The 16,395-nt window shown below is 39.5% G+C and overlaps 1 protein-coding gene across 2 annotated transcripts; it reads right to left on the bottom strand.

Annotated features, from left to right (window-relative positions):
* Positions 1-1,920: 1,920 nt before the first annotated feature.
* On the bottom strand, positions 1,921-15,207 carry LOC131223160 (uncharacterized). Of its 2 annotated transcripts, none has more exons than XM_058218476.1 (5): positions 15,042-15,207; positions 11,008-11,121; positions 4,512-4,591; positions 3,954-4,078; positions 1,921-2,162 (listed from the first exon to the last, which is right to left on the bottom strand). In XM_058218476.1, the coding sequence occupies exons 1-5, from the start codon at positions 15,092-15,094 to the stop codon at positions 2,091-2,093; spliced, it is 444 nt and encodes a 147-aa protein (XP_058074459.1). In that variant the 5' UTR covers positions 15,095-15,207; the 3' UTR covers positions 1,921-2,090. The 2 variants fall into 2 exon arrangements, with proteins under 2 accessions (XP_058074459.1, XP_058074458.1); XM_058218475.1 differs by lacking the exon at positions 1,921-2,162 and adding an exon at positions 2,245-2,546.
* Between the last annotated feature and the right edge of the window lie 1,188 nt (positions 15,208-16,395).

The following is a 16,395-nucleotide window of genomic DNA, read 5'->3' as shown; positions in this document are numbered from 1 at the left end:
TCATCAAGTTTTATTTCAACTTTTGAATTATCTCAATTGAAACTAGACATTTTTTAAGTCGGTGCATATAAGTTGTCCACTGCTGTCTATTGTGGCCACATCGAGGTGCATCACTGGCAATATGGAGCTCTTTAGCTGCTATTTGGATTTGGGTCCAGCTCCATGGCTCAGTGGTAGATAGACTCTGTTTCAATGCTAAGATCATACTATCAAGTGCCCATGTGGGGTGAGTGTGTTGGATTTGAAAGAGGTTATGCCGGTAACAACAATATGCATGTGGTTTGTCAAACCCTTTAATACACCAAATCTAAGGAAATAAGGATATTTTTAAATATTTAGAAAAAGGTAGAATGACCATAAGGATAACCTTTTAAAAAAAAAAAAAAAAAAAAAACTTTACACATGTACTCATACCAGGGATTTCACTACAATGGGTACTTGAACCCATGACTTTGTGTTAAAACTCCCGTGAGTCTACCATCATGCATGAGTAAGGGCCCGATAGTAAGGATAGCTTTATCCATAAATCAATGCACTGAATACAATGTTCCATGCGTATACTTGATATGTGCCAAATGTGCCACATGTGCAACCATCGAAGTTCATGTGCCGCACATGTGTACATGTGCCACTTATCATATTCAAGTGACCAACATGTGATGCATATGTCAATATGCAAATGTGTTATTAATGTCACATATGCCACCATCCATATTAAGATTCCAAAGTGTATGATAATTAAAGAGCCGAATAACTATCTCAGCAGCATGACCTAGCATATGCTATAACACATTTAGACCATGACAGCTTGTGTCAACACAACTTTGCTTGCATCCAAACAGCCTATTAGGGTTCATTTGGACACGCAATTCAATCAAGTAGATGGTTCAATGATAGAAATGACCAAAATGTAGGTTGGGCCATTTTAATTTTTAATGATGACTCAGTCCAAATCGTGATTTCATGCCTTTCGCATCAGAATGCAACAATAAGAGTTACCATACTAAGTCCCATATAACAAGTCCCCCTTTCGTCATTTCTACTTCTTGAATTAAATTATTGCAATTTCCTTTTCAGTTGAGCATCCAAACGCAGCCTTAAGCATCACCTTTAAGACTTCAAACTTTCTTAAGGTCATTTCTACTTCTAGAATTAAATTATTGCAATTTCTTTTTTCAGTTGAGCATCCAAACGCAGCCTTAAGCATCACCTTTAAGACTTCAAGCTTTCTTAAGTAGTCTCATGCGCATGCGATCCTGCCACTTCTTAAAAAATCTTCATCTTCTGAAATTTCTTCAATGAGGTGACATATCACACACCACGCATTTTGTGGGCCACCGCACCATGCAGCAGGAGATACGACCATTTCTCAATGCATGGGGTCCATACAGAAGTATGGTCCACAATCGTTGAACCCCCCCTCTCTTTTCGATGTGCCCTCCATCGTCCACCCCATTGTCTTCCATATAAACTTTCAGGAAGACAGACCCCAATCGAATTAGGCAGGCTTCGAAACCATCCCTCTCCATCACTGATTCCTTGCTGCTATTGGAAAACATCATCACCATATGCACATGAGATGACATTACCAAATGAATCGAACTCTTCTGCACGTGCACCTTACCGCAAACCTTTTACAAAGCATGCTTGACACGCCGTCTACCTTCTGCAGTGCAGCATGCAATGGCTATCCATAGTGGGGCCCACCAAATGAACGGTACAATCAAATGGACCATTTTTTTTTTTTTCTTTAGACGACGAACAAGCAAACAAATAAACATGGTTTTGAACAACTGTGGCTCACACATACACTGTTTTTCACTTTTCCTCTCCTTTTCTTTTGGTTGTGTTGTTTAGTTCAATCTGCAACAGAGCACTTCAACAACAGGAGAAATATGAGACCAATCTACCAATGCAGAATTGGGAAACCAAAAAGTTCTTCTGAAATCCCCTCAAGCAGTTGTCATTACAAGAAATGTTTAGGACATAATAGCATGGTTTACAAAGCTCTGTCACGACATAAACAAGGCAGGAAGTATGATGGAAGAAAATCCAAGAGCTAAGCAATGGCAGCAAGGAAGCTTTTCCGGTCACACCTCCGTCGGAGGTTTTAACCGTATCAGTCGTCTGATTCTGTCCTTGTCTGTATTCTCTAACATTCCCTTCACAATATAAATCAAGGAAAAGATTATTCAAATTATTAGGAGAAGAAATACTCAATTTCATTGTAGCAGGAAATAGATATACAATATGCAAACAAGTAATGTGCTTTAGAAAGAGCAGTGTTGGGTTACTCAGTTAAGTTGACACCCCATACATGCCAGTTAGCAATGTCTGCGAGACCTCCCTTCACTGGATGGGCCCCACTGTATTTGTGTAGTAACCCAAAATCCGCGCTGGTTCGGATGACTGCGTCCACATTCAATGTGCACTGCGCTCATTCTTTCAACCATCCATTTCTTCATTCACATGAAGCCCACGTAATGATTGAGCCAACCTGGTTTTTGGGCCGTGGCATATACAGTGGGATGCACCAGATGAATGACCTGGATCATGCATACTTGTGAGCAGCAATCAAATCTATCCTTGAGAAAGAACAGTCATCACAGTAAAGACCAATGTCCAAAGTCCATCTGATCATTTGGAACTTGAGCATGTGATCTGGTTTAGCTGGGATGCAATCATTGTTGTCATGTGCGATCGCATATGCGCATATCCATATGCAGATCGCATATGCTATCATGGCATATGCGATCTAGCACATATGCGATCGCATATGCAATGTATACGATCGCATACAGCATATGTGATCGCATATTGGCCATGGCACATTGAATTTTTATTTTTATTTTTTTGGAAAAAAAAAAAAAAAACATTGTCTATAAAAAGGCTTCCAAATCTCCTCCATTTGCAATATTCTCACTCCAAAACTCTCTTACTCTATTTTTCTCTTACATTTCTTAATTACAAGTGGTCTTAATCTCCCTCTCTCTTGTATTTCCTACTTCCAAGTGATCTCTCTCTCTCTCTCTCTCTCTCGGAAGTTGGAAGATCAAGATTCAAGAACTTTTAAGTTTCAAGGAAGATAGCTTGTTGATTTTGAACCATAATAAATAAATAGCTTGTTGATTTTGTTGTTACTTCTTGTTAACTATATTGTTAAATGTGGATGACTTGATGTTTAATTGATTTTATCTCTTTCAAATGTATTTTAAATATGTAAAATTAGTTATCTATTAACTTAGAAAAGTTCCCCTCAGTTTCTTATATATTTTTTTTACAATTTTTTGAAAATTTCCCACATACATACATATATATATATATGTATGCGATCGCACATGATCGCATCTGCGATTCAACAACATTGGGTGCAATTACTGAATTCAGATTCTGATTCTAAAGAGTGTTAGTATGTTCATCAACTTGGTAGAGTCAAGCTCAAGCCAGAAGACCCACCCGCGAGTTTCTTTGAACATTGAATTGAATCAGAAAATAGGTAGGGCTGGCAATGGGCCAGGTCAGGCCTGGGCCCAATGAAATCAAATGTTTTAACAGGGCCGGCCCGATAGGCTCAGCCCAACCAGTTCAAGATCCAGGCCAAAACCAACCACAGGCTCACCCGTTGCAAGCCAGAAAATAGGACTACGGGCAATATGATTACAGTTGCGCTTGGTTGCACCAAATTTCTTGAAATTTTACATCAAATTAAACTGATTAATAATGAAATATCATGAAATTTTGTGATATTTGATGCACTCAAATGCACCCTAAGTCTAGTTTGGATACAAGGAATCCAAGGTGTAGATATGGAAATTATAATGATTATTACATTTCACAAAAGAAAGTAGGATTCCAAATCTAATTGGAAACCCAATTTCTTGTTTTTAATTAAGAAGAACCATCTAATCAGTATCAGTGCCTGAAAATCAAATTCTTGATGGTACCAGTTTTACCTTCCAAACAATTTCATCCAGACACAGGCATATTTTTCCGTACTTGTCAAGGAAGAGACGCTCAGTCGGAACCTTACCACAGACATCCTTCACCGATGAGGTGATTACGAAGATCACTTCTGCCACTTGAGCACCAGTCAAACAGAAAATTGTGAGATGAATATGCATGAGTTGGACATATTTAGAAGAGGCTAGACTCATATGCACCCTTCCACATGCACCTTTACACGCAGAACACGTGCCAACCTAGTAAGTGTGAGGGGGCATCTGATCAGTGCATAAGGTAGCCACCATCATGGAGATGACCACATTAAAGATCAGGTCAGTCCACTCATCAGTAGACCATGCGGGTCTTCAATGCAAATGCATGGTGACTGTTAGTGGAAAGGAGTGATTTTTTGTGCATGGGCATCTTCATGGGGCAAGCCACCTTGTGCGCTGGTCCCTATTTCTTTTTTCGCACCGGTCAGATGTACCACAAACTTGCCAGTGTGCCGCTTGTGGGGCTACCAAACCTCTACCTAGAAACAAAGAGAGGTTGATTCCTACTGTACTTACAGGCAAGTTCATCATACTCATCCTTGCCAACTACGTATATGCAAACATCCCCAAGCATGGTGTAAACAATATACACTGACCTGTAAGAAGTAGGTTAGCTCATAAGCCATACGACCAAAAAATATTGTATTGTAAAGAGTTGTCAGCCAGTTTATTGTTTTCCAAGTGCATCTTTGTCAAGTGAAGGAATGTATGCAGTTTTTGTACAGAAAAGAAAAGAAAGGAAAAGACAAGTCAGGTATCAATTGGCAGTGTTGTGTGTCCTGAAAGGTGACAATATTAACCATGGAATTGATGATCTTGTCCATAGATCAAGATGCCTATAGGTTATGCATGGACATGATGTTAATGCTTTAATTAATACATGAGTCTACCTTAAACGTGTGTGAACACAGGTTAAAGGAGAGGGTTTTCTTTGTTTTTCTTTGGGAACTTGAGTTTGAACACAATTGCCACTAGCCAAGGGAGACTTGGGTTCCATGAATCTCATTATCCTATTAGTCCATGACCACCTAGTAGGTTTTAAGGTAAACCTGTGGTTACTCTTATGTGATCATCCTGTGTGAAGGAACCGATGATGAGTCTGGATGGAAGGTTTCCACCATCGGGCTCAACGACGAGTTGGTGCCTTTTGCCGTACCTTACATAAGAATGTGAGTGTTCATGGATATGGGATCTTGTTATTAGAATCGTGAGATACTTGCATTAGAGGATTGCTTTAAATCTCTGGATCAGGAAACCAATCATACTTGGTCCAAATCGAGTTGTGTATATACTAGCTTTAAACTAATCCTTAGACCTAAGGACAAATGGGGAGTTCAAGTTTTGGGGCAATGTGCTTTGGCTCATCTACAACTGTGGGATTGGGTGCATGCATTAGGAGCCAGTTGAGGGCCATATGATCATCAAGGGATCCATGGGTTGCTTACGAACATTCTGATTTCTTAGATCTTGATGATCAAGCCATCCATCAAGTAGTTTTTTGCTTGGCTCGGCACTCAAAAAGGTTTAAAATATTTTAAAACATTGATCTTTTATTTTGACCATTAAAATGTTTTGATTGCACTTGATCATAATTCGATCGTTGAGATCTTGTGGCCCACCACTTGATTTGCACGGGTATTAGATCGAGGGTGGATGGCTATGATCAGTGGAGAAAATAGATCAATTTGGGTACATGGAAAGGCAAGATCACAGATTTTCATACCAAAATCTGTAGGGTGGTGAGGCATCATAACTTAGGTCCCCCCCTGTAAGCTTAACTCCTTTACAAATAGATCCCATTGTTATCAGATGCGGGCCATGCTACTGTAAGGCCCACCTCTTTTTCATTGGGCTCACTTATCTTTAGTTCCCAATCACTTTGTGTTATTGCTAGTCACTTAGGACATGTTGGGAATTCTTGTTTTTGTTATCAAGGATATTATAGTCATTATTGTATTTATGACTTGAATAAAACAAGAGAGAGGGCGTGAACCCTAATATCCTATTCTCTATTTTCTCTCATTTTTTCTCCCTTCCTCTTTTCCTTTTCTCTTTCTTTCTCAATCATGTCCACATGGTATAAAAGCTTTAATTGATCCATCATCCGGTACTTGATTTCTCTTGTCACCTTTCTTGTTTCTTTTCTTTTTTTCTTCTATCTATTTTAAGTGGAATCTTAACGTCGTTGGTGACTAACCTACACAAATCCTCTCTCAACCACCACATGGTGGGACATGTGATCATGTCCCAGGAATGTGTGTGAGGCCAACTTTCATATAACTCTATTGTGATGGATCAAAGTGGGCCATCATGGATCTGTGGTCAGATTTGATATCAAAGGTGTGTGGAATGTGAGTATGGCAAGGATTAAAGAATAAGCGTACGCTAGGTGTTGAAACAAGCAGTGCTATTAGGTGATCATGTTGGTTGATATATGTTGTGTTCTTAAACATGTGTTGGACAAGTTAAAGTTAAATGTTCTTCCCTTGTGTGTTTGATTTCTACTACATCTATGGATGTCAAGAATGAAGTCAAAACTAGTCTTTTGTTTCCATCTGAGTCAATTAACCTTCAAATTACATTGACTAAACTTAATGAAGCAAATTACCTACAATAGATATCATTAGTACAAGTATTCCTTACGGGTAAAAGGAAATTAAAATATTTGACTTCCCCCAAATTTGAAGAAAGATTAGGTGGCAGAGGATGTTCATATCAAATATTTGTTATGGAATAGTATGGCGCCAAAAATCAGTGCGAAAGTTACCTTTTTTAAGACAACAAAGGAAATATGGGAAAATCTGAAAAAAATGTATTTAGGCGAAAAGAATTTAACTCGGATCTATAAGTTACTTCAAAATATCTTCGCTTTTCAACAAGGAAATAAGAGTATTAGAGAGTACTATTCAACCATGTGAGGCATGTGAGAAGAACTGAACGTATACCGTCATATGTCTACCAATTATGAGACTATGAGATAGTAGAGAGATGAACTCCATGCTGCCAAATTCCTCTCTGGACTGCGTTCTAAGTTAAAGCTTGTCCAAGCTCAAATTCTTGGAGGTAGCAAGATTTCATCCATCACTAAAGCATTCGCTCATGTTTAGGTTCGTCTTGTGTTAGGATCTTGTTGGCAAGCCTACTTAGGCAAATCAAATTCGCTCTTCAAATAATGGCACCAAGTGTTATGTCTCCCAGCCTATCTCCTCCATTTCCGAGCATACTACTATAGGTGATACGGTTATATTGTTTAAGGAAGAATATACCAAACTTCTGAAGGATCATTTCACTCACGCATCATGTTCCACAGCCACTCTCACTCCATCAGGTATGGTTTGGCTTGCATCCTTTGATGGTGTACCCAGTGTTCAAAATATCAGCATCATGCTATGTATCACGCCCTTGAGATATAGATACGTATCGGTTATCGCACGGGATATATCATTTGTATTGAGTAATTTATCACACTTTTTGGGAAACATGGGGAAACATTAAGAAAATGGTAGAATTTTTCAATGAAACTCCAGGGATTGTTAAAAAAAGACAGTCCCTTTTGATCACTATCATGGTGGGCCACATTTTGGACATCAAATGAGGTCAAATGACACAAAATTGGTCCTTTTTGAAAGCATATATTGGATCTAGCTTTTGGATGAGCCTAAGATTGTGTAATTTGGATGCTGTTTGAGGTTTTTAATTTGTGACAATTAGGATCATATGTCAGTAATCCAGTCTGTTGCGCTGTTGAGACTCGCTACTGATGGACCATGCCCCCAAAATCTCCCCTATTGGAAGATCCTAGCCACCAATCTTGAGACCTTCAGTTGAATGTGGACAGCTGCATACTTCTCTTCCAATCTATTTGTAAACTAAATTAAGAGGGGATTTTTCGGCCATGGCTCCTCAATGGTGGGACCCAAATGCCATGGGTGTCAATTACTTTCCAAGTTATCGGTTATCACACGTGTTCCACAGCCACTCTCACTCCATCAGGTATAGTTTGGCTTGCATCCTTTGATGGTGTACCCAGTGTTCGAAATATCAGTATCGCGCTATGTATCACACCCTTGAGATATTGATACATATTGGTTATCGCATGGGATATATCGTTTGTATTGAGTAATTTATCGCACTTTTTGGGAAACATGGGGAAACATTAAGAAAATGGTAGAATTTTTTCAATGAAACTCCAGGGATTGTTAAAAAAAGACCTTGATACACACTTTTAAATCATAAAATCTCAAAAAAAAAAAAAAAAAAAAAGGTGCACATAATAGGTTTCCCTTGCATAGGGTCTTAAGCTATGCGTTGTTTGTCTGAACTAATGCAACTATATTTAAATTGAATGCATAACATTTATAAATATATCAAGACAGGTATAAAAAATGGATGGACGGAGTGGATTTCTCACAAACATCATGGTGGACCCCACCATGAGCCCCACAGGACCATCCGTCTCTAGCTAGGTCCTGCTAGGCCACTAGGGATACAAAAACAATATCAATGTCGCTAATGACATCGCCGGTAACCGGAAATGAGGGGAAACATAGGGAAAATAGTGAGATTTTTCAATGAAACTTCAGGAATGCTTAATACACATATTTGCATATTTAGGAATAAAAAAATTTACCAAAAAAAAAATTTAATACATAATAAGTTTTCATTTAATGGGGGCTTAAAAGCATGTGCTATCGTAAGAAATCAATCCATCGATCCCATCCATCCAACCTTCCAACCAAACATCCGGGAAACAAAAGATTGTGATCTCCATATCGCCCATGCTGCGATAACGATAAATTCACGATATTATCGATATTATCATCGACAAATTAAATATTGCATACAACCATGCAGGCATGCGCCCATAAAAATTTTGAAAGGAAATTTTTTTTTAATAAATAGATTTTTCACGATATCAATATATCGGCAATATTATCGAAATATCACCTATATGCTAGCGATATAAGTGACACCTGAAATTTACATAGTAAAAAACATTAGCCAAACATTGGCAATATTGGTACATTAGCAATACAAGCAACGCCTAGAATTTATACAGTAAAAAATATTGGCGATACTTAGCGATACATCGCGGATACCTAAAATTTATGATACTACCAGTGTTATTAATATCACCAAGATGGAGATACGGATAACATCGGGGATATTTTGATAATATTGGAGATACTTCGAACAATTCATGGAAGCACTTTGCCACAATTCATCCCCCCACAAAATATGTCGTGTTTAAGTTCCTTCTCTGCCAAATTGTCAATTATTAGAAAAAGAAGCCAACTTCAAGTACTAGCCTCATAAATTCTATTTTGCTTATAGGGAGTCTGGTAACTTCAATGCAATAAGGACAATCAATTTTTTAATATGTATCGTACAATGCTCACAGGTGAGACTCTGTCAAATAGACGGTTCATCGTCACCTAAGCCTTATCCCAATTAATTTGGATCGGCTACATGAACATGTTCTTCCATGCCACTCTATCAAGGGCCAAACCTTCAGTTAGACAATAAGTCATCACGTCTTTTCCTACCACCTCCGTCCACGTCCTTTCCCCTTGCCCTTTCCCCTTGGCCTTTTTAGAGCCTTCAACTTGTACTCACTCCTAACTAGCGCAGTTCTTGATCTCTGATGCACATGACCGCACCATCAAAGTCTACTTTCCCTCGTCTTATTACTTATTGGTACCACTCCCAAGTTCCCTCTAATGCATTCAATTCTAATTATATCCTTCCTAGTCTTGTCACTCATTCATCTTAAAATCCTACTTTCGACTTCACTCATCCTATGACATGTTGACATGTTGTTGTTTAACTACCCAACATTCTATCCTAAAAAACAGTTGGTCTTATAGCTATCCTATAAAATTTCCCTCTCAATTTGAGTGGTATACAACGATCACATAAAACTCGAGAGGCACATCTCCATTTCTTCCACCTAGCTTGAAATGTATTGGCAACATCCTTTTCAATCTCTCCATTATCATGAATTATTGACCCAAGGTAATGAAAGTGGTAATTTTGGGAAACTTCTTGGCCAACAATCTTAACTAATCCCTTGTTTTCGCTCCTAATATACTACAATTGCACTCCATATACTCTGTTTCAGTCCGATTAACTTTAAATCCTTTAGATTCGAAATCTTCCTTCCGTAAATCTAGCTTTGTGTTTATGCCCTCACTTGTCTTGTCAGTCAAAACTATGCCATTTGCAAACAACATACACCATGGGATCTCTTCTTGCAAATAGACAGTTAAGAAAGAAAATAGGGACCGTTCCTTATTCAACCAAAAAAGCCAAACTTCCAATTTGAGGGATCTTTGGTCTGACCATACGTATGAGGTTTGTTATCTCAATGATCTGGAGCAGTAAATCATGGCTCCAATTGTACAGACCCAAAGCCCTTTACGAAATATCCACCTGAGCATTGTACAATACCTCTTTCCTAAAAATCTGTTGTGTTCAACAAGTTGGGCACATGCCATCAAATTCAACATTGCCATTAGAAAGAAGCCATAAATTTTCTTCTTCTATGTTTTTGGAATAATATATCCAAGTTCTATAGTTTCTATAAATAATGCATCTTTCAATATTATACATCACACAACCAAACAGGCATGCCGGTGTTTTTTGTAGGTTGGCTAGGTGCACCAACATGTGTCTTTGTCTAAGACTTTAAGTAATAAGGCGAATATTATCAAACAAATTCATTGTTTATTGCATGCTTGTGTCTAAGTTTATCCATGTTAGGTCCACGCTAGTCGCTCAGTAAAACCATCTATAAGAAAACAAAAACTTCATAAAATCATGTATTATTACATTTGCATGGTTGGTGCTAATTTCAATTCTGTGCTATTGATAAATGCAGTGCACATCATATAATGCATTTCCGAGTACACTGAGAATCCTAGTTGCTGTCCGAGTGCATGCCTGAGAGCATTTTCAGTAACATAGCCACATGAATAAAACACTTCAATTTGTAGGGTGAATGTTTACATACTTGTGTGACGCGACAAAAAGCTCTTCATTTTTGGCACCTTTGAGATTTTCTGCTCCTAGCTTAACTAGAAAAGATCGCCAATGCAGTCGCTCCTCTGCAGGAACTCCGTGAAAGCTGCAATATAACAAAAATAATGAGAAGGTGGTTTGTTTATTATCTAATAACGATTAAAAAAACAAAGCAGAAAGTTTTTTTTATATTCTGTTTGCACTTAACGCTTGATACGCATGCACTCAGAAATTGTACACAAATCATAGATTAACTCAAACTAAACCCATTAAATTATGGTGCTTACTGTCGATAAGTAACAGTCCCAAAATCAGATCGGTTGAACAATCCTAACCTATGATTCATGACAGTTGCTTTTGAAATAGAATCGACGTATATTTCTGTTTGCAACCTTCAAATAAACATCTGCCAATCAGATATTTTGTTTTTGTTTTTTTTTTATTTTTAAGATAACTGGGAATTTTATTAATCAAAAGCAAACAATAAAACAAGCGCCGAGCTAGCACCCTAATTACAACCCAAGAAAAGCAAAATTACATCCCTTAAAGCATGTCAACGCAAGAGGTCCAATCAACAACAAGCAACCTAGCCCTTTGGGAGACCCCCACCACCGCCTTACTTTCATTCCTGATGCATTTCCCATTTTCTTTCTTCCCAACTGCCCACAACAGCTAGCAGAGCCATTATCCATGGCATATTTTTACCCTTCCCTAAGCCCACGCCATGCCAAGTCAGCAGGAAATAGCCCACCGAATCCAGGAAAATACCATAGAGCATTAAAACGTCTAAGAACATCAGCCCAAATCTTCCCCATAAAAGAGTAGTGCACAAAGAGATGGCCAACCATCTCCTCATTCTTCATACACATATGGCAGATATTGGGAAGCACTATTGATCATTTTTTAGAGATTGTCGATGGTTAGGATTTTTCTTCACCCGACTAACCACCCAAAGGCTGTGATCTTCGGGGGAACACCATAATGCTACAAGTGCTTGATTTGCCCCATCCCCTCATACCTTCGACCATTTCAAATGAGATTATATAGAGACTGAATCGAGAAACATCCTGATTTGTCGTCCTCCACACCATCCCATCTGGGACTATCATTGACAGATGGTATAAATGAATGCCAGTCCAGCAACATCACAAACTTTTCTACATTATTGTCATCAAGGAACCTTCTACACAGAGACTCCAATACCACCTCCTCCTCATTACAAGAAAAGCAATCAACCACCAAGACAAAAGGATCTGAAGCCAACTGATAAATTCTTAGGAAGTCCATTTTCAAAGGAGAATCCCCAACACAAGCATCCTCCCAAAACGAAACATTCACCCCGTTTCCCAAAATGATTCCAACCCCCTCCAAAAATTTCAGCTTCGAATAAAATACCCCTTTCCACAGTGCCGAAGGTCTATAACCTGAGGAGTCCCTAGTTCGCCATCCCCCACCATACAACCATACTTTTTGCTTATGACTTCCTACTAAAGCATGCCATCCTCCTCCCCAAATCTTCATAAACACTTCCCTAATAGGGCCAAATTCATAGACTTTAGATCCCTTAGGCCTACTCCTTCCTCCTCGTAAACCTTGCACACCTCATCACACCCCACCAAGTAAAACTTTTTCTTATCTTCAGATTCTTGCCACAGGAATTCCCGCCTTATCCACTCTAACCTTGATAGCACCAATGTCGGGCACTGAAGAGCGACAAAAACTAGAGAGGTAAATTTGATAATGCCACTTTAATAAGGATGATGCGCCCACCTAGCGACGGGTATCGACTCTTCCATCTAGCAAGCTCTTTCTCAAATCTTTTGACCACTTTGTCCCAAAGATGCTTCGCCGGTTCGCCAATACATAATGGGAGCCCCATAAATGAGGAGGGGAGTGATCCAGCTGCAGATCCAAAATTCCCTGCCATATTCTTCGCTTCTTCCGACGACATTCGCTCTCCCAACATTTTACTTTTAGCAATGTTGACTTTTAAGCCTGGCACCGCCTCAAGTATCTTGTAATCATCCTCAACTTGTCCACCATAGCAGCATCAGCTTCGTAGAACAATAGCCAAAATCTTGTACGGCCTGCCTATCAAGCTAAGCGGCCTGAAATCCCAGAGCCTTCCCACACTTGTCATCTTTGGGATGATTGCTATGAAGGGCATGCTGAGATCAGCTGACAACCGCCCCCTTTCAAAGAATTCAGTGAAACCCATCACATCTACCTTAACTACCTCCCAAAAAAGATTGATAAAAGGCCATCAGACACCAATTGGATATTTTCCTAATCAAATAAGCATAATTTTTGGTTTATAATACATCTGAACTACAGCCAACAATTTGGATATTTCTAGTTGAACCATCTACATTCCATGATAAACAATTTCTTACTTAGTAAGTGGCTGCATATCATCCACCACACTCTGTCAGAGTATTAATGCTTTTCTCAAACAAATATACATTTCTATCACATGTGACCATGTGAGCTGCCCATTTGAATTGAGAACTAACAACATCGCTCCGAAGTGCAATGATCCTAGGGCTGTCATTGGGTACCCAGACTAACAGGTACACAATGGACCTGGCCCAATTTTAATAGTACTGTACTGGTCCCATTTTGGGGTCCTGTTAAGCAAGCGGGTTAGGTTCAGGTCTTAGATTTTGGGGCCGGTTAAAAATCTGGTCTAGTCAGGTTCAAGTCGAGTCCATGTGGTGAACCTGGCTAAAGTCAGGTCCAGTTAGTTTTACTAGTAAAAGTATACATTTTTAATACATATTGATTATTCTAGTAAAATTAATAAGTTTTCTTAAGCAAATATGTATGAGAAAGCATTTACACGTGTAGGATCTAATCCATCCATTAGGTGGGCCCAACCATAGAAATGCTCTTATTTGTCTCAAACTCAACTCGAAACCTAGATCTGAAGACCCTATGGGTACCTAACTTGTACTCGAACATGGGCGGATCCAGGTCAAGGTCTTCAAGAACCAGACACAAACCTGGCAAGAGCCAAACCTGGTTGGCCCGGGTAAGGGTACTATAGGACCTAACCCATTGACAGCCCTAGATGATCCTTAGCCCATCGAGTGTAGAGACTCTGACAGCCCTAGATGATCCTTGGCCCATCGAGTGTAGAGACTCTACCACCATTGTTTTCCATTACAATACAGCACAGCTGTATCATATCCATATATGCCCATCCCAATATGTGATATGGGAGCCCCCATGAGTCAATATGGGGCCCATACGGTACCGGTAATGAGGGGCTAATACTGATATTTAAAACCATGTCACTTGCATTAGACTACTCCCACAGACAATGATATGGCTTAATTCTGATGGATCCACCCCCAAAAATCACTGTTTGGATGATTGTTGCGCCAACTGGAAGATTCACCAGCACTGCGTATCAATGGTTAAGGTCAATGTCCAACCAGTAGCTAGCGTTCACTGTGGAGAAGTCCTCCCAATTAAAAGTTATGAACATCCAGATGCTGCGACTTTTCAAGTATGGCCCATCCACAGTGGAGGCCAACAGATGAACGGTCCGGATCTCAAACACATGCCGCATGTATAGAGATCCAGCACATGCCGCGGGAGGAAATTTGCTTGGAAACCCATCGACCGAGTCGACTCAGCCGAGCTTTTAAGCTTTTTTTTTTTACAGTAAAATATAGACAGAAATAGAGAGATGTTAGATACGAAACTCGGTTGATACAGAACCGATGATTGAATAAGGATCCATGGAAGATTGAGAAATGGATGATTTTTAACCGCTGAGATCTGTTGCTGAAACAACAGCTCGCAAGAAGAAGAGGATTGGAGCAATTTGGTACAAATCCACAAAATTCCCAAATCGCGACTGGTTGATTGACCCCGATTATGGAATATATATATATATATATATATATATATATATATATATATATATATATATATATATATATATATATTGTTTTTAAGGACGGAGATCTGTTTCGGAAACAAAAGATCGGGAAAATAGAGGGTGGAGATTATCTGTACCGTTCGACGAGGATGTTTCCTTCGGAATTGGAGAAGAGAACCGCGAGCAGCATCTTTTCTTTCTTTCTTTCTTTCTTTCTTCTTCTTCTTCCTCCTCGCGTCTCTCGGAGAGGAAATGCAGCCTAAAGAAATGCTATTAGGCAATGCGCGCGAAGAGATGTCGAGGTAAATCGCGGCTCACCTGCTAACTTCTCACACGTGTGTTATATTCAGGCTCGCCGTCATCCGATGGAAAAGCTCCGTAGGCCCACCATGATGTATATGTTTTATCCACGCCGTCCATCCATTTTTCCAGATCATTTTTAGGGCATGAGCCCAAAAAATGAGTTAGATCCAAATTCAAGTGGACCACACCATAGAAAAAAGTAGGGATTGAATGCCTACCGTTGAAAACCTCCGAGGGGAACGGAAGTTTTAAATCTAACTGATATTTGTGTTTTCCCCTCATCCAAGCCATGTCAGATGGAAATGGAAGTTTTCAATGGCAAGCGTTCAATCCACACCGTTTCTTATGGTGTGGTACGCTTGAGCATTAGATCTGCGTCAGTTTTTGCCTCTGAGCTGGCAAAATGGCTCTTGTAGGGTCACCGGCCAATCCGCTTCCCAAGCAGTAAGGGATCCGGGCCACTCATCTAGTGGGCGACGTGTGTATCAGACGTGGATATGTATCACTGCTTGTGATTTTCCTAACCGTCTATTTTATTCATACACATTTGGCCCACCCCAATGAGTAGTTTGGCCTGTTATTCAGGCCAAAGTACGTTCATCGTGGCCCACCTAATAAATGAACTTGATCTGCTTTTCTTGTCAAACATTGTCACACGTGCCACAGATAGGTTTTCAGTTTCTCTTCGTGTAGACCGCAGGTCATGCTAGAACTAACCAAATTCACGTTTGCCGCAGCACGCGTGAAGCGGAAGAAATCGGTAACTCAGTAGGCTCTTATCGTACTGATTAAACTCAGTTGGGCCCACCGTGAATGTATTTGGTCTATCCACACCGTTCATCCGTTTTTCCAGATCATTTTAGGGGTTGAGACCAAAATTAAAGTATATCCAAAGCTCAAGTGGACCATACCACAGGAAACAATGGGAATAATGATATCCACCGTCGAAACCTTCCTATGGCCCACAGTGATGTATATTTGTCATCCAACCTATTCATAAGATAAAAAAGACATGGATGAAGGGAAAACACAAATATCAGCTTGATCCAAAACTTCCGTGGTCTCCAGGAATTTTTCATTGGTAGACATTCAATTCATACTGTTTACTATGGTGTGGTCCACTTGAGCTTTTTATATGCTTTATTTCTTAGCTCACAATAACCTTATCTGTTAAAATGGATGGACGGA

This window comes from Magnolia sinica, chromosome 13 (genome assembly GCF_029962835.1).
Source record: "Magnolia sinica isolate HGM2019 chromosome 13, MsV1, whole genome shotgun sequence".
Taxonomy (NCBI): Eukaryota; Viridiplantae; Streptophyta; class Magnoliopsida; order Magnoliales; family Magnoliaceae; genus Magnolia; species Magnolia sinica.
The sequence above is the reverse complement of the archived record's forward strand: the minus strand, read 5'-3'. Positions and strand labels throughout refer to the sequence as shown.

Bases quoted from the DNA above. Each gene is read 5' to 3' on its own strand.
- LOC131223160 (XM_058218475.1), bottom strand. From the start codon at position 15,094: ATGCTGCTCGCGGTTCTCTTCTCCAATTCCGAAGGAAACATCCTCGTC. The intron at 4,592-11,007 runs GTATGTAAACAT...TACTTCTTACAG, and splicing joins CTTTTTGTCGCGTCACACAA to GTCAGTGTATATTGTTTACA. The intron at 2,547-3,953 runs GTAAAACTGGTA...TGCATGATCCAG, and splicing joins TGGATGAAATTGTTTGGAAG to GTCATTCATCTGGTGCATCC.